Source organism: Callithrix jacchus, chromosome 1 (assembly GCF_049354715.1).
Source record: "Callithrix jacchus isolate 240 chromosome 1, calJac240_pri, whole genome shotgun sequence".
In the NCBI taxonomy this organism is placed as follows: Eukaryota; Metazoa; Chordata; class Mammalia; order Primates; family Cebidae; genus Callithrix; species Callithrix jacchus.
In genome coordinates this window covers 196,136,295-196,154,888 of record NC_133502.1, presented here as the reverse complement: position 1 = coordinate 196,154,888, position 18,594 = coordinate 196,136,295, and the positions used below count along the sequence as shown (strand labels likewise).

Genomic DNA, 18,594 nt, shown 5'->3' with positions numbered 1-18,594 from the left:
TGAGACCAGCCTGACCAATATAGTGAAACCCCATCTCTACTAAAAATACAAAAATTAGCCGGGCATGGTGGCAGGCGCCTGTAGTCCCAGCTACTCAGGAGGCTGAGACAGGAGAATTGCTTGAGCCCAGGAGGTGGAGGTTGCAGTGGGCTGAGATCGCACCACTGCACTCTAGCCTGGGCGACTGAGCGAGACCCTGTCTCAAAAGAAAAAAAAAAACAGGCCTCATTTATGCCTGGCACTGCCCCAGTGTTCCTGTTCAACTCTCCAGCAACTCCCACTGCCCAGATGAAGCCACAGGGGCCTAGAGCAGTGGTGGGAAGTGGGATGGGCATGCAGTTCCCTAGGCGAGGCTGCAGAAGACCTCTGGGCAAGGGGACAGAGATACTGAGGCATGGGAGAGAGAGGCTCGGGGGGACCGCACCAGCACAGCTCACCAAACTCTCTGCTGCATCCCCTCTTGGCCACTAAGTGTATTATCTGCACCCTCGCAGAGTGATCCTGTTAAACCCCAAAGCACCGTGGCTCCCACCTCCTTCAGAGAACATGCAAAGTCCACTAAGGTCTGTGGAGCCCTAAATGACCTGACCCCGTTCCCTCTGACCCCTAGCCCCAGTCTCTGACTCCATTCCAGACCTCCTGGCCCCTGGCTGCTTTCCGTTAGGTCAGCACACTCCTGCCTAGGGCCTTTGCGGCTCTTATTTCTCTTCCTGGAATGTTCTGGTGGTTCACTGAGCTCTCGGTTCCTCTGGACAGAGTTTCCTGGCCACCATTCCCATCACTTCCATCTTTTTATCCAGCTTTATTGCTCTTGGCATTTACCACCTCCCAGCACCAGATCCCAGATTGACCTGTTTATTTACTTTCTGTCTCTCCCATAGAAGGTGAGAAGGGTAGGACGTTGCGCTGTCCTTAGTCCTTGAACAGGGCATGGCATTTGCTGAATACATTATTGACATCAGAGACTGACCCACAGAGAGGTGGAAGGGAAAAGAAGGAAGGAAGGAAGGAAGGAAGGAAGGAAGGAAGGAAGGAAGGAAGGAAGGAAGGAAGATCAGATGGACAGACTGATGGACAAGTAGATTGAAAGAAAAATTGATGGATAAGTGGATAAGAGATAGATAGAAAGATGGATGAATTAATGGAAAGAAGAAATAACACAGGAAGATGGAAGGAAGAATAAATGAATGGATGGATGGATAAGTGGGTGGATGAATGGATGGATGGCTGATGCATGGATGGATGAATGGGTGGTAGGTAGATGGATGGATGAATGAATGGGTAGATGAGTGGGTGGATGCATGGATGGATGCATGGATGAATGGGTGGGTGGGTGGATGCATGGGTGGATGGATGGATGGATGGATGGATGGATGGATGGATGGATGGATGATGGATGGATGGGCGGGTGGGTGGGTGGATGCATGCATGGATGAATAAACAGGTGGGTGGGTGGATGCATGCATGGATGGATGGGCGGGTGGGTGGATGGATAGATGGATGGATGGGCGGGTGGGTGGATGTATGGATAGATGGATGGATGGATGGGTGGGTGGGTGGATGTATGTATGTATGGATGGATGTATGGATGGATGGATGGATGGATGGATGGGCGGGTGGGTGGGTGGATGCATGCATGGATGAATGAGCAGGCGGGTGGGTGGATGCATGCATGGATGGATGGATGGATGGATGGATAGATGGATGGATGAGTGGGTGGGTGGATGTATGGATAGATGGATGGATGGATGGGTGGGTGGGTGGGTGGATGGATGGATGGATGAATGGGTAGGTGGGTGGGTGGATGCATGGATGGATGGATGGAGGGATGGATGGATGGATGGATGGATGGATAGATGGGTGGGTGAGTGGATGCATGCATGGATGGATGGGCAGGCAGGTGGGTGGATGCATGCATGGATGGATGGATGGATAGATGAGTAGATGAATGGATGCACACACAGGTGGGTAGATGGATGGGTGAGCAAACAGACATTCAGATGGAAACATGCACCAGCAGACAAATACAAGATCAGGGCGAGGAACATGGCAGGTGGGGGACCAACCCCAGGCTTTATTGAGCAGATTCCAGGGAAGGGTGCACAGGTCGGCCCTTGTCCCAGCCCTGCAGGTTCCTCCTCTTGGCCTAGCAGCCCCCACAGCGTGGGTCTGGGTCCTTGAGGTCTAGGTGCCTTTCAGCTGCTGAGGAAGCAGCCTCGCTTGTGCCATTTCTGGTCGCGGATGCGGCGCACAGACTGCAGCTGTGGCTGGCTGGCATCCCATTCATTCCAGTGGCGGTACTCACCCCGCTCAAACACGTACTGGTGCCCACGGTAGCCGGGAAACTCATAGCCAACCCACCTGCCGGAGACCAAGGTTGGGATGTGGATGGTCTGCTTCCAGCCACCCTGCCTCCAGTCAGCAACTGACCGTGTGCTCTGCCTGCCTACATTCCTCCTAGCTCCCCAGAGCCCTTGGGATGAATCCAAACTCCTTACCCTGCTCATAGGACCCTTCACAAAGCATCTCAGCCGGGCGCGGTGGCTCACGCCTGTAAACCCAGCACTTTGGGAGGCCAAGGCGGGTGGATCACAAGGTCAAGAGATCGAGACCATCCTGGTCAACATGGTGAAACCCCGTCTCTACTAAAAATACAAAAAATTAGCTGGGCATGGTGGCGCATGCCTGTAATCCCAGCTACTCAGGAGGCTGAGGCAGGAGAATGGCCTGAACCCAGGAGGCGGAGGTTGTGGTGAGCCGAGATCGCGCCATTGCACTCCAGCCTGGGTAACAAGAGCGAAACTCCGTCTCAAAAACAAACAAAAAAAAGCATCTCTAGCCTTATCTCTCAATATCTATTCACACTCAACACCACAGCCTCTCTTATTCTACTTTCCCGGGAACTGCTGTGTGTGTGGACCTTTGTAGGCATGATTCCTTCTGCTTGGAACACTCTTCCTCACCTCATCTTTCTCCTTCCCCCTTTTTCCCACTTGTATCCCTTACATCTCAATTTAGATGCCTCCAGACTCCTGCAGGCTGAAACAGAGTACCTCACTGGGACTCTCAGAGCCCCTTGTGTGTCCCAGTCACAATCCTGATCACAATACACTGTGAATCCCTGTTTCTGTGTCTGTCTCCCTGTCAGACTGTGAAATTTTTTTGAGGGCGGAGGATATGCCATTCTTGTTGTTCTCTGTATGTGTACACCAGCATATAGTAGATGTTCAGTAAAAAACTGTTGAATAGGCTGGGCGCGGTGGCTCACGCCTGTAATCCCAGCACATTGAGAGGCCAAGGTGGGTGGATCACAAGGTCAGGAGATCGAGACCATCCTGGCTAACACAGTGAAACCCCATCTCTACTAAAAATACAAAAAAATTAGCTGGGTGTGGTGGCATGCACCTGTAGTCCCAGCTACTCGGGAGGCTGAGGCAGGAGAATCACTTGAACCCAGGAGGCGGAGGCTGCAGTGAGCCGAGATCGCACCACTGACCCCAGCCTGTCTCAAAAAAAATTGTTGAATAAATTATTATCCGGGAAAAGTGGCACCTCTCAAGGCCAATCCCCAGATTATAAGCCCACAGGCGAGATGTAACCACCTACAGAAAGCAGGTGATAAGACTGCATCAGGGGTGGTATTAAGCCTAGAAAGAGGGAGGTGATAAGCCGGCTCTCCTCTGTACATCTTGGGTCACACCTCAACAGCTGCATACATCTGGGGCCCTTGGTAAGAAGAACAAGAGTTGTGAGGGGAAAGAACATCTCAAGAATCAGGTGGAGAGAACAGTTTCACTTGTTTTCAGTCAAGGCTGCCTAGAAATCTCAACAGTACAGGAGTGTAGGGACCACTATTGTAAGGAACTATGGGCACTGTTTGGAGCCAGAGGCATGGCCGAGCAGAAGATGGGGCAAGAGTGAGGGTTGGGTTCCTTACGTCCCGTTGATGGCGCGGACACTCGCCACACGGTCCTGGAAGCCATGAGCCCACAGGCTGGGCACGTCATCATCCACTATCTCCATCTTGCGGCCACTGAAAGCTGGGTTCTCAAACAGATGCAGCTTGTGATCCGCGCTATCCTGAGGGCAAGATCGTGAGGTGAGCATCTGCTCCCATATCCAGAACAGAGGTCGAGGAGGCTCCACATGCCGGAAAGAATCAGTGAGTCACCACAAAATAACACCCACCCCCAAACTCGCTGCAGGAGGGAAGGGACTCAGGAGACGCCTCTGCCTCCAAATTCACTGGAGGAGGGACGGGGAGATTCCTCCAAAGCTGGTTGATTTAGGAATCCGGAGCCATAGAACAGGAAACTGGAAAGGAATTTTCAGATCTTGTTCAGCCCCTTCATTTAAATGACAGACAAACAGGCCTGGAGAGAATGGATGGAGATCAAATGTAACCACACATGAGCTCTCCCTCTCTCCTAACCAGAGGCCAGTTCAATCTTCTCAGTTTCCCCTCTTCCACTGCCCTCTAAGGAGGACTCAGTTATGTGACAAGGAGAAAGGGCTGGAGCAGCTACTGGGTGTGAGTGGAGCAAGGGAGGAAGAAGGGTGGTGTTTAAAGTGTTGCTCTGGACCAGGTGTGGTGGCTCACACCTGTGATCTCAGTTCTTTGGGAGGCCAAGGCGGGCAGATCACTTGAGGCCAGTAGTTCAAGACCAGCTTGGCCAACATGGCAAAATGCCATCTCTACCAAAAATACAAGAATTAGCCCAGCATGGTGGCATGAGCCTGTAGTCCCAGCTACTCAAGAGGCTGAGGCAAGAGAATTGCTTGAACCCAGAAAGCAGAGGTTGCAGTGAGCAGAGATCACACCACTGCACTCCAGCCTGGGTGACAGAGCGAGACACCATCTCAAAATGAAATAAAAATGTCTCACAAGAGAGAGAGAGACTGCACTCCAGCCTGAGCGACAAAGCAGGAGTCTGTCTCAAAAATAAATAAATAAAATGTCACTGTGGGTGGACTGTGTCCCTTTCAGGTGCTAGAGAAACAAGTGGAAAACTTAGAGTATTTTGAAGTTACTTTCTGAAGTTATTTCCTGGACTGCATTTCTTTAATAACAATACTGATTTGAGACTGACCATGTGGCTCATCATTTTAGTAGGGTTACAAAGAAAAGTCCCAGGGCTATGCTGGTTTCATTCAGGATGTGAGTCCTGGTGTCTCAACCCCCAACCCAATGTCCATTCAATATCCCACTTCTTATCCCACACAGCTGTTCAGATCAGAAATATGAGGGCGCTTCCCAGGCCAAGTCCCTAAGGGCCAAGCCCTCAGTCCAGCTTGTGCAATGGGCTTGCCTGACCAGCTCTGGGTGCACCCTGCTTCCAGGAACTCCCAGAAGTGGGCAGGAGCCATACTCACAATGTTCAGCGGCCGGAGGGACAGGAGGCTGTCACTATTACGGCTGTTGGACCAGGCATCCCAGCGAGGGTAATCCCCCTTCTCCAAGACAAACTGCTCCCCACGGAAGGCCCTGCTCTCAAATGCCAGCCACCTGCGGGAGGAAAAGTCCTGGCTGCGTCACTTTTGCTGCAGCTGAAGGAGGATTCACGTTTAGTGAGAGAAGGGTCCAAGAGGTGCTGACCTGGAACCTTGTACCCTCCCTCCAACCCTAGTGCTAATTCCTGGACCTGTAATTAAAGGAGCTGCTGGGGCATCCCGGGAACTGTCTGAGACTCTGGGCCAGAAAGCCATCCTAGGAAATGTTATCGAGAATCTAGCCTCTGCAAGGTGCTCAGAAACGTCTTTAGCAAAATGCCTGGCACACCGTTAAGTATTCCATAGGTGAGAGCAACCTCTTCCTCCTCCTTTTCTTCTTATTTGTATTATATTGTTATTAATATGTATTTGCATCGTTCATTTTCATGCAAACTTTCTCTGAAGTATGTACCATTGTCATCCCCATTTGACAGCTGAGAAAGCAGAGGCCTGGTGTGTGAAGCAACTTGCCAAAAAGATCCCCCACACGGTTAGGGCCAGAGCCTGGACGTGCAACCGAAAGGTGGGAATTCAGGGCCCAGCTGGGACACCTGCCTGCCTTGCGGACATAGATGGGACACTTACCTACTTGGGCCTCAGTTTCCCCATCTATAAAGTGGGAATAAGAATGACACCTCTCTCACAGGATTCAATGACATAATGCACGTTAAATTTTAGGTGTTACAACCATTATTAAAATTATAAATACTGAATCCCATGTTCCAGTCACTGAGCCAGGTGATAGGTTGTCCTTGATCGTCCAATCTCAGCTATCCTGTGATTCGCTCCAGAAATCTAATATTCTAGAGAATTCTTCAACTCCCGTTTTGCAGATGGGGAAAACGAGGCCCGAGAAGGCAGGGGAGTTGTCAAAAGCCCCACAACAGATCTAGAGCTCAGACTCGGGCATTACACCCCTAGAAGGCTCAGGGGTATGTCGAGGGCCTGGGGGGGGTCTAGGTACTCACGGCCCGGATTCCACTTGGATGGAGCCGACCTTCTCCAGCAGGCTGTCGGTCAGGTTGGGGCACTCGGCCGAGAGCTCGCAGCGTTTGCCTTGGAAGTTCTCTAGTTCGTACACGATCACCTGGAAGAGCAGCGTCCTAACCATCCCACCGCTGCTGGGCTCCCCGTTCCAGCTTCTGCCCCTCCCTGGGGCATCAGAGGGAGACACCACCTGCTTTATCCTCTCGGCATCTCGCCAGCCTGGAGCCGGCACCGAGGCGTGCCTGCACTGCCCTCTAATGGCCATAGAGGGAAACGCCTTCAGGAACTTCAGAGACCAATTAGACTAGAGATTTCAACTCTAATGTCCCGCAGGAGACAGGTGGAGAGCCCAGCGGACTGAAATAACCCAAAAGAGGACCGTGGGGAAATGAAGCTGCTTCTGGCAGTGAGAGAATGCGGTCCCAGTTCCAATTTTTTCAAGAGCGGTCAGAAATCTGCATTTCCCTTAATGTGAAATTTCCCCCTTTAAAACATCCAGTGCAGGATAAATAAATCTCTGAAAAAAAAACTGTGCCTCCCTCAAGCCTAGGAAAAGAGGGGCTGCAACGGCAGACCAAGGTTTTACCTCTCTCGCCCACCTAGAAACACACACTGACTTTGTAGGAGATACCCAGGGAACATCCGTTCTAGGCATTTTACAGAAGGGATGGAAGAAGCTCAGAAAGGGTAAGATACTTGCCTCGGGCTGCACAGCACTTTAAGAGGAGGCACTGGGATTCGAGCGATCCTTAGACTCTGTCTCCAATCGCTTCCCATAAGGACCCCAGAGATGGTTTGGCAAGGGCACAGTCAATACATTCAAACCTCTCAGATTTCCAGTGTGCCTCCCTCTGCTAGCCGACTTCACTCATGCCTTTTAGCCTTTACACTAACTCTAGACATGAAGTCTGGACACCAACCCCATTTCAAAGACGGGGCTGTTGAGGCCCTGAGAGGTCAGACAGGAGAGTCAAAGCTCAAACCATGCTTCCGGAAAATCCCGGGCCCCTCTGATCCATTGACATAGGAAGGATGTGGGTGACCATTTCCGTTTTGCAGGCGAGGGAAGATGCAGCGAGCTCATGGAGGAGCTCCCTTCTAACAGGAGGGTGGCAGTGAGAGGACCCACCCGGAGCGTTTTTGTCTTGGCCCAGGGGGTTGGAAGGATGGCTCTTTCTTTCTGCAGAGGTGCTGCTTGGCTGGGAAGATGACCCTGAGACCCAGGAGCAGCCCTGGGCCTGGAGCCCTCTAATCCCCGCCCTGCCCAGTACCTTGTAGCTGCCTCCAAGGCCTCCATGGCTCTTGCCAGCTGCAGCCTGCTCAGGTGCTCCAGGCTGTGCTGCCATCTCCCCGGGAACACCTCTGGCTTCAAACCAAAGGGAAATGGGTCACTGGATCCACTGGGAGAAGCCAGGTGTTGATGTGCCTGGAGTCCAGGATGAGCTACAGAACCTTGCTGCCCGTGGGACACGGTCATTACTTATGATCAAGATTCGGTCATTCAGTCATTCAGCAAACACCCACTGAGTGCCTGCCATGGGTCTTGTGGACTGAGACAGTAGGAACAGGGGCCCTATTGTACAGAGGGGAACTCAGGCTCAGCAAAGCGAGGCCACTGCCTCAGGCATACAGTAAGGAAGTGGCCTGGATTGGGCCTGGCTCCAAAGCCTGTGCTTTTTTCCCCTGATGCAGACACTCCCCCAAACCCAGGTCCCTCAGAGCTCTCTGCAGATGTACCAACCCCAGACCCTGGCTAAAGGGTGGGCTTCAGGGCGTTTTCTCTACAGGGTCTCTCCCACCTCCATACTCCAGGAACTCTCATTCGCTGGTTCCATTGTTCATCAAACATTCCATGAGCACCTACACAGTGCCAGGATCTGGGCTGGGTGACCAGGATGGACAGGGGACCCCAAATGTCGGGAGGTGGACAGACAGACCTCTAGAGAAAGCCCTTTTAAGACCAGGTCCTTGGACACCTGCTCCAGGTCAGTTTCCCTGCATTCAGTTACTCATTCCTTAAGCATTTATCGAACACAACTGTACACCAGCCACTTTAAGACCCAGACACCAACACTTCTCCTTCATGCTACAGGGACAGTGACATGCCATCCAGCCCCCTGCCACAGTCACACAGAAGAATTCTCATCATTGCTGCAAACGTGACACACGCAGGACTGTTCTGTTTATCAGCACACACACATGTGCACACACAAAAGTTTCTATGGTCATGGTCCATCATATCCCACCCGGGGGCTCACAGGATAGCTTCTCTCTCTCACACACACACACACATGCACACCTGCCCATTTCAGACATCCACAGTGGCTGTCTCCCCAGCCACAGCCTCTGACTTCCTGGGGGCAGATGGACAAGGCACCTACATCTATACACCACACCCAGCTGTTACCCACCCACAGCTCCCAGCACGGCCACTCCAGCATGCACAGCTGCACAGCCCACATACTCTGGACATGGGCCCAACCAGGCACAGCCTGCAGGCTGTCTTGTTCTCTCTGCCCCAGCCTCATCAGCAAACAGGGCTTGGTCCAGCTCATGGAGGACTCTTGGGGGACTTGGGGGACATGTGTGCCCACTCCCCTCCCTCAGAGGGACTCAGTTTTTCAAGGTCCCCTGCCCCAAGCACACGTCCAGGGATGTGGACCCTGGCCACTGCAGACAAGGGCCCCCTGTTCTACCCCCAGCTGGGCTGGCTGGGTCCTCTCACTGGGACCTGAACCTTAAGGAAGTCCCGTTTTTTTGCAGGTGGTCAGCCATGCATGTTCCACAGAGACCAGCAAAGGTCCAGGCCTGCCAGGGTGGCTTTTGCCTCTCCTCCCCGAACCCATCCCCGAATGAACCTGTTGCTGTAGCCTCAGGAAGAACAGAGGAGCCACGGCCGTCTGCAGACTCGGCCTGCCTTCGCAAGGAGCATGCTATTTATGGGCACGTTCTGACAGCCCAGCACATCCCAGCCTGATGAGGCAGCTCCCTGTCCACCCAATTCCATCCAGGCCATTTCACTCCAATAGCAGGGCCATGGAGGCTCCCAGAGCCTGTCTCCTCAGCCACAGCCTCTGACGACTTCCTGGGGGCAGACAGACCTCACTGGCTTTGTGGGAAGCTCAGCAGTGCCAGGCAAGGGACAGCAGGGTGGGAAGATCTCCACTGTCCCCACAACCACCAAATCCCTTTCTGTGGTTTCTCGGGTTCACCATTTCCTATTGGGGTACATGAAACCTTTGGAAAGATTCTAGTTCTTAAAGTGAGGGACCCCGGACTCTCCATTTTCCACATACCACGTGGCCTAAATTTAGGTCAGATCACCTTGACCATACTCTCCAACTTGGGTGCAAATCCACCCAACCGTTTCCATAGGATGCCGTCACAGAACTGACATTGACTGAATTTCTTCATGTCGAAGGCATGCACGAATAATAGCTACCATTTATTGAACACCTACTACACGCAAGGCATTGTGCCAGCCTCATAAGCATTGCGTGGAATCCTCACCCAGCTGCCTTTAGCGGAGGAGTTACGATTCCATTTTATACATGGAGAAACTGAGTTCAGAGAAGTGAACTCATTTACTCAGAATTACCCAGCAGAGAGAAAGGGGCAGGCCTGCTCCAAGGCCTGGGATCTTAGCCTCAATAGAAATAAAAGTGATTATCACAGTCAACTTACTTATGACCAAAGAAAAAGTAGATCCAGGCATTTTTATTTTATTTTTTTTATTTAGAGGCAGGATCTTGCTACGTTGCCCAGGCTGGACTCAAACTTCTGGGCTCAAGCAGTCCTCTCTCCTCAGTGTCCCAAGTAACCAGAACTATGGGCACCTGCACCCAGCTTCCAGGAATTAAGTGTTGAACAAAGTATAATTGTGCCTGTGATCGATATCTGATAAAGATGATTGTATTGATAAAATGATTATGGAGCAAAGGAGTGAGTTTACAAGCTAGAGGCAGAGGGTGGTGAGATGCTGTGGATGACAGCTGGACTCTGAGCCTGGCAGATCTGTGTGACCTTGGGGGCGTTCCTGAAGGTCTCAGAGCTACTGTCTCCTCACCCATAAATGGAGAACCTTCTCTCTACATGAGCCATTTCGGGAGGTCACGTAAGCAAAGCACTGTGCATAGTAGCTGTTATTTTCCCAGCATCCCGCCTACGCTGGGCAGGGCAAGCCGAGGGGCTACTTACTGCTGAAGATCATAGAAAACAGTTGGCTTGGACTCCTAATTTGGGATGTAGTTGCCGCCAGCTGGGATAGCAGGAGGAAGGCAGAAGCGGGGCCGGCGTGGCTCCCCTTCCCGTCACACCTTTCAGGATCCTGCGGACCTACTGTGCACACAGCACTTTGATGTGCTACATCTCCTCAATCCAGGCTTTTCAACCTTGACATTACTGCCATTTGGGGTTGGGGTGGGAGCTGTCCTGTGCACTGTAGGATGCTGGCAGCATCCCTGGCCCCTACTCCCTTCCCGGAGCATGGTCTCTCCTCCTGTCATTGCCAGACATGCTCTGGAGGACACCATCCACCCGGCTGAGAAGACCACCTTCAACTCTTACCTGCGAATGTCCCGATCCCCACTCCCACTGCATAGCTAAGGAGTACCAGTGCTTAAAAGGAAGTCGACAGCCAGGAGGTGGCAGAACAAGGACTGAACCCCTTGTCAGTCTGAATGGAAATCCTGCCTTGTTTCCATGGCCTCCCATTCTGCATAAACACCCTCTCCCAGGACCCCAGCTATGCCCTCTCGCTGGCCGGTCCACAGCTCAGCATCGAGGACAGACTGACTCAGCCGGCCCCACTCAGGGCCTCCATGCATGGGAGACTCCATTCATTCACACACGGACGCACCGACTTCTCCAATGCAACTTGCACCAAAGCTTTATTTACTATTTTCATAGTCTGAATGCAACATCTTTGTACATGCAAAGGTCATCTTGTTTTATGGCAGTCGACCAGATTTCCAACTGCTCTTCTGTGCATATGAAACCTCTTTACAGTTACAAAATATAAAAGCACTTGTAGACGTCCAGTACTCTGTGAGGTCCGGGATGCCCCATTTCTTTTTTACATTAAAAATATAAGTTTTTCTAGATGAATTCTCAGTTGCATGGTTAGAGATTCTTTCTGGGATTGGATAAAGTGCCTCTTGTCTGCCTTCCGTTCAGAACTCCTGGAGCTTGTGAATTCATAAGGCAACTGCAAGAACACCGCAGGCAGGAAGCTTAACTTTCCTACACAAAGAACTCTAGGTCCGTTTCTACTATGACTCAAATATCTGAGGAAGGACCCAGGAAAAGGTTAGGAAAATATATACTCTGTGTGTGTGTGTGTGTGTGTGTGTGTGTGTGTGTGTGTGTGTTTCCACGCCCTGCCCCATCTTACAAAGCATTTTGACAATCACGATCATTTGGAAGGTGTGTGACTTCAGGATATTGGTGTGATTTAGGAAACAGTACAGTAGAAAATATCTTCCATAACACAATATATTACTTTTGTGGCCCCCTATTTACAGAATCTATAAGGCTATGTGGAATGAGATTATTAAAAAGCTCAAATGCAGCTGGGCATTGTGGCTCATGCCTGTAATCCCACCACTTTGGGAGGCTGAGGCGGGAAGATTGCTTGAGACCGGGAGTTTGAAACCAGCTTGGGCAATATAGCAAGATCCTGTTTCTACAAAAAATAGATCTAAAAAATCAGCTGGGCGTGATGGCGTGCGCCTGTCACCGAGGCTACTCAGGAGCTAGAGGTGGGAGGATCGCTTCAGTCCAGGAGTTGGGGGCTGCAGTGAGCTGTGATTGTGCCACTGCATTCAGGCCTGGGCAACAGAACGAGACACGGTCTCAAGGAAAAAAAAGTTCAAATTCTTTAGAAAACAGCATCATTTTTAGCCAGTCTGATGCCAACAGGAATTGTCAAGGAAGTGCCAGTCCGAGTCATGGAGGAAGATGTCCCGGCACGCGTGCGAGAGCAACTATTGAGGGAGATTCTGGGAAGGCCAAAGGGGAGCAAGGGCTGAGAGGTATCCATTTGAAGCGTTAACTTGCCAGAAACCTCGGGCCAACTTTCCAGAGCAGAGGACCTAGCTTTCTGCCCTTCCCCCTGCAGGAGCCAATTCAGACAAACGGAAAAAAAAAACTCTGGATTGGGGGGTGCAAAAGGAGAGGAAGGCTGGCAGAGACCCAGTACATTCACACCTACTGGCTTTTTACGAGGCTCTAGGCTTCCTGAGCCTTGGCCTGCCTGAAATTCCAACTGGGTGAGTCCTGGCAGCTTCTCAGCAGAGAGCAAGGGTCCCCCACTCACTAAATGGACTGAGCCCAAAGCGGATCCCCCTCTAGAAGTGGAGTGGGTCCCCTCCTCCCAGCCCCACGAATCATGATGCCGTGGATCTTCAGCTTTTGGGTTTTGACACATGGTGAGGGGGAAGGCACATTCAGAGAACACAGAATGTCTTCCTATCACTTACTCTGGTTTCAATAATCTAAACTGGGGAGGAGGGATTTTTACAGTTTGCAATTATGTCTAGTTCCAGGAGCCATCTGGGGGCATATTGTAAAGAAAATTTGAAAGCACAGACCAACAAAGCACCAGGTCAGAGCAGCTGAGGTCTCTCTCAGGAAAATCACGCTAAGGGTCTTTCCAAATCCCTTGCCCGGACTTTCTGTTTTGGCTTCTTAGCGATACCCTGAAGGTGGCCTCCCCTCCAGGGAGGCACAAAGGAAAACACCATTGTCTGAAACCACGTGATTTGGCTTGTCCCCCTGGGAAACACCATGGTCTGATTGTCCTTTCCCTGAATCCTAGACAACCCGAGGCTATCAGGTCAGGTTCACTCAAAATCCCAACATCCTAAACACCACAAGGTTTCTCTTTCCCCAGTTTCTCTGGTGGCAGGGAGTAATCCTCCACAACACTGATTTCTGAGGCCTTGTCATGGATTTTCAAAGGCCAAAGGCCTCTGTTTCATTGGGCAAAGGACCATGAAGAAGGATATCTACTGGAGAGGAAAAAGATATAGGCTTCTCAAAAGACCAGCTGTCAAAATGCTGATGTGCAAAGGGAGGTGAGGAGGAAGAGAAAAGAGGGAGGAAAAAGATTATACATATAGAGGACTTTCCATTCTGCATGAGCCTCTCACTGAGGACAGCCAAAGCCCCAGGGGAGGAGCGTTGGATGAGGGATGGATGACTCAATTGCAGACAGATGATTAAGGCATACTGAGTTTAAAAAGAAGACGGATTTCCAAAGGGGGTCCCAGGTGAAATCTAGAAACTAGCGTAAAACACCCCCTTGCTTAGCCTCAAAGAGAGCCCCCTCCATTTAGAATACGGAGAAGTAAATCAAACATTTGCCCAGCTATCTGCAAAGGCTATCAGTTACTTCTAACTTCACCGCATGGATCATAAGCAGGACTCAGAGGTCATGGCGGAGCCTGCATGAAAGAGGGTCGCCCTTGACCCACTGTGATTGACCCACCTGTGGTGCTGGAGGAGACAACGTTATAGAAAAGTAAAAGGAGGTGAGGAAGTTCTTCAGAGCTTGCCCTAGTCCCTTTCAAGGAGAATCAACTCTGTATATCCTAATTAAAATAGAATTAAATCGATTTTTTTTCCCAATTAAGGTAAGAGAGATTAGGGGGAAAAAGTTTCCAGGTCAATCTCATTTTCAAGTGTATTTCATTCCTTGAGCAACTGATATCCTTGTTGCTGAGATATGTCTGACATCCTTGAGCTGAGACATGACTAATGAAGAACTGAGTTTTGCATGGTGAGCATCAATATATGCAAGAGCAAGTCCTTTCCTACTGCTTGAGATGGAACCGAGGGTCCTTTCCACCTGAAGGAAAGACAGACAACAGCCAAGATAAGAAGTCAGGAACAAAAGGCGAGGAGTATGTTTTAGGCCAGGTGTGGTGGCTCACGTCTGTAATCCCAGCATTTTGGGAGGCTGAGGGGAAGAACTGCTTGAGCCCAGAAGTTCGGGACCAGCCTGGGCAACAGGGTGAGACCCTTGTCTCTACAAAAAATTAAAAAATTAGCTGGTTGTGGTAGCATACACCTGTAGTCCCAGCTAGTTGGGAGGCTGAGGTGGGAGAATCACTTAAGCCCAGGTGTTAGAGGCTGCAGTGAGCTGTGATCGTGCCACTCCACTACAGCATGAGCAACAGAGCAAGATCTTGTCTCAGAAAAACAAAACAAAACACCAGGAGTGTATTTTAAAGAGGATCCTAGTGACTTGGAAAGCCATAACATCAAAATTATTATAAAACATAAACTGTATCTTTAAAAAAGAAATCAACTGAAGCAGTTACAGGAATTAAGAGAAAATAATCATCGAGCAGGGCCAAACTCACAAACTCAGATGCATGAGGCTCCCAAATGTAAAAGGCTGGGTGGGTATAAAAGGTTGGCATGGTCTAGCAGTTGCTCGTCAGTAGCCAAAACTCATGGAACAGGACACATGGTGGGCCACCTCACAGCCCTGCGGTTGCTGTCCCTGGTGCTGAAAAGCAACCCCCTCACCAAGGCCCAGGTGTTTGTCTTAACCTAGAGAAAGAGGGGATTTCTATCCACGCCCATCCATCCACTAAGAGAGAGAAGAGGGGTAAAGGGAGATGAGGGAGGAAGCTGAGATGGAGAGACAAATGAACTCTTGAGAAGTAGCCAGGGAGAAGGGAAGCATGTTTTGACAGCATTTGCAAATAACAGATTTATTGAGAAAGACTGACCTCTTGGGAAACCGCTGGAAGGGAGTGGAGGGCACACATGCCTTCCACTTCCTCCTCTAGCCAGTAGGGTGCATGGATCCATTAGGAAACTCTACCCCATGTCACAGGCTCTTTATGAACTACCCAAGCACCTCATGATGGGTATCTCCCAGGCAAGGTTGGCATGCAGACTATGGCAACTCCAGGCATGGCAGCCAGCCAGCCAAGCACATCTAGGGTGTCTGCTGCAGCCTTAGGACTCAGAAGTGGAAGAGGCTGGTGTTGGGCATTTCCAAAACAAAGACAAGATAGAGAGTGTCTGGAGCCCTCAGAGGTCTTAAGGATTCCCCAGAATGAGCTGATAGCTAGCAAAAAAAAAGGATGCTATGCTTTGTCACCTACCACCCAGCACTTCTGTCCAGGGTCTTTGGCTGCGGAGCTCCCCTCCAGAGAAGGGCTTTCAGCAAGACCTGCCTTTGGACCAAAAAAAACACTTGGCCAGGTGGAGTTAGATGGGGGGAAAAAGAGGTGAGCAAAAGCAAGAAGTACCCTTCATTCATGCATTTGTTCTGAGGCCAGTTCGGAACAGCTCCTCCATGACAGCAGCCCAGGTCATGTTCAAAGAAGACTCTGGAGAAAAAGATTCTTAGGGCAGGTCTGATGATTCAATGACAAAGGCACCACCACGTGGGCCGCAGTTTATGAACCCTTAGGGTCAAGGGACAAAGGTCATCCTACAGAAATCAGAGCTCAAATGAAAATAAGCCAGGGAAATATATACAATAGTGACAATTACAACTTCTAAACAGCTTGGATAGCGATAAGGTAACCTGAGGTGACTGGATACTTCAGAACCAATTATTCACACATCTTTCCTGCCATCATTAAACACATACATACATACATACCAAGTTTCAAAGAAAAGTGGCTGAATTATTGCTTTATCACCTTCTAAAGCAAACAAAAATGACAAACAATTACATAGCCCAACCAAAAAGAGAAATACGCTTCAAAGGATCAGGGAGAGTACACTTAAAACCTGGAACTGTCAATTCCTCGAGGGGAAGAGACAACTCACCAAAAAAAAAAAAAACCCTCAACCCAGTGGTAATGCCTTGTACCCAGACTACAGCTGGAAATGAACAGTTTGATCTTCCTTGGAAATGTCCTTCCAAAAAAAGGCCTGCCCTGGGGTCAGGTGAGGAGGTGCTTTCACAAAATCAGGTGTTTTTCTGAATCTGAGGAGACATCCCAGCCTCATGCTGACGCTCTTGGAGCTGTGCAAGATGTCTAAAGTAGGTAGAAATGCAGATTTTTACGTAAAAAGCAAAACCACCCACATGGACATTTCTGGGCAGCCTGGCTCCTTTCCCATCCTGAAGTGCTGTCTGGGGAGATGAGCGAGTGCTCCTGGAGGTTGGGTCTTCCCATCTGGATCCAGGGAGAGCCTGGCGAGGACAGGGTCACTGGATAGCGTTCTCAATCCAACGGGAAGGGCCGAGGCACGTAAGCATTGTGCAGGAACAAACGGCAGCCGCTTGGCCTTGTCTGCGGGTTCTGACGGTTAAGGCTTCTGTTAAGTAGATGTGGTGTTCCCTGGCTGGAGAGTAAGGGACAGTCCTGGTGTCAGCGGCGGGAACATTTGGCTCCATTTCTCTCTACCATCAGGCCTGAAGACCTTGCTGGATATTCTCCAATAAAGTTACCCCTAGAAGCCTAAGGTCAGAAAAGGTATTTTTTGTGTGGGGAGGGAAAGGGGAGTTGAGGAGGGTGGCAGGCATAGAATACAGTGAAATCAACATGAAACTTAGGGTCAGGTCAGGGTTCCAGTCTCAGTTCTGGGCCTCAGTTTCCTCAAATGGGTTGCTGGAGGCTTAAATGAGATATTACATGTATTGCACCAAACACAAAATAAACACAGGTCCCAATCCGTTATCCAAATCCCTTGAGCATAGTTTTATTTGGGACTTTATAATTTTTAGAGTTTATTATACACATATATATGTGCATCATACATACAGAAATAATCCTGTAACATACATAGATGTATATATACAGCATTTGCAAATATATATACATATGTAACACTGCCATAATCAAGCAGATAATATGCCTTAAGTGTATTACGAGCATTCATAAAAAGTGGAGAGAATAGAGTCCAAGGAGAATTCTATGCACTTGGGTCAGGTTTTGCCACCGAGTTAGGAAAAGCTTTGTTTTGCAGAGCTTTCTGGAATTCGGGTTTGTGGAAAGGGATGGTGAGTCTCTCGTGCTCATCGTATCAATGCTGACTTTGACAGCGCATACACCATGAGCTCCATACTGAGGAGAGACAGGCAGCGCTCAGCCAAGCACCGCAGGTGCATTCTCAGTGAGGTCTGAGGGCAGCTCAGCGGTGTGGACACTGCTAACCCATTTTACAGATGAGGAAACTGAAGTTCATGATGTTTGGTCATTTGTAACTTACACCAGGACCTAGCCTATCGTAATTTTTTAATGTTTATGTTTTCAAAGTAATTTTTTTTTTTTTTTGAGACAGAGTTTCGCTGTTGTTACCCAGAATGGAGTGCAATGGCGCGATCTCGGCTCACCCCAACCTCTGCCTTCTGGGTTCAAGCAATTCTCCTGCCTCAGCCTTCCGAGTAGCTGGGACTACAGGCGCACACCACCATGCCCAGCTAATTTTTGTATTTTTAGTAGAGACGGGGTTTCACCTTGTTGACCAGGATGATCAACAATCCTCGATCTCTTGACCTCATGATCCACCTGCCTCGGCCTCCCGAAGTGCTGGGATTATAGGCGTGAGCCACCGCGCCCGGCTGAAAGTAATTTTTAACTACATAGGTTGTACACGAAACATTCCCCTCATAAAAATTGTAACTATTTCTGGCCGGGCATGGTGGTGGCTCACACCTGTAATCCTCGCACTTTGGGAGGCTGAAGCGGGTGGATCGCGAGGTTAGGTGTTCAAGACTAGCCTGGCCAAGATGGTAAAACCCTGTCTCTACTAAAAAAAAAAAAAATTAGCCAGGCATGGTGGCAGGTGCCTGTAATCCCAGCTACTTGGGAGGCTGAGGCAGAGAACTGCTTGAACTCGGGAGGCGGAGGCTGCAGTAAGCCAAGATTTTGCCACTGAACTCCACCCTGAGTGACAGAGTGGGACTCTGTCTCAAAAAAAAAAAAAAAAAAGGAACCATTTCTGGCCTGGCACAGTGGCTCATGCCTATAATCCCAGTACTTTGGTAGGCTGAGGTGGGTGGATCACCTGAGGTCAGGAGTTTGAGACTAGCCTGTTCAACATAAACTCCATCTCTACAAAAAATTTAAAAATTAGCTGGGCGTGGTGGCAGGCATCTGTTACTTTCAGGTATTTGGGAGGCTGAAGCAGGAGAATCAC

General features: G+C 50.0%; 2 protein-coding genes across 12 annotated transcripts in view; both read right to left on the bottom strand.

The window, feature by feature from the left end:
• Positions 1–2,049: 2,049 nt before the first annotated feature.
• CRYBB3 (crystallin beta B3) lies at positions 2,050–9,387 on the bottom strand. 3 transcript variants are annotated; one of them, XM_035267819.3, is made up of 6 exons: positions 9,336–9,387; positions 7,749–7,843; positions 6,459–6,577; positions 5,374–5,506; positions 3,938–4,080; positions 2,050–2,361 (listed from the first exon to the last, which is right to left on the bottom strand). In XM_035267819.3, exons 2-6 carry the CDS (start codon positions 7,821–7,823, stop codon positions 2,196–2,198), a joined length of 636 nt encoding a protein of 211 aa, XP_035123710.1. In that variant the 5' UTR covers positions 7,824–7,843; positions 9,336–9,387; the 3' UTR covers positions 2,050–2,195. The 3 variants fall into 3 exon arrangements, with proteins under 3 accessions (XP_035123710.1, XP_035123713.1, XP_017834061.1); XM_035267822.3 differs by having other exon boundaries at positions 7,749–7,839; XM_017978572.4 differs by lacking the exons at positions 7,749–7,843; positions 9,336–9,387 and having other exon boundaries at positions 6,459–7,709.
• A 1,955-nt stretch (positions 9,388–11,342) lies between these two features.
• KIAA1671 (KIAA1671 ortholog) overlaps positions 11,343–18,594 on the bottom strand; it is a 248,528-nt gene continuing 241,276 nt past the window's right edge. For 5 of the 9 annotated variants that reach the window (XM_054239674.2, XM_054239684.2, XM_054239672.2 and 2 more), the window contains one exon: positions 11,343–16,797. The gene's annotated coding sequence lies outside the window, so the exon portion shown is untranslated. Of the gene's footprint in view, positions 16,914–18,594 lie in introns of all 9 variants that reach the window. The other 4 variants (XM_078336626.1, XM_054239673.2, XM_078336649.1 and 1 more) reach the window with 1 other exon arrangement.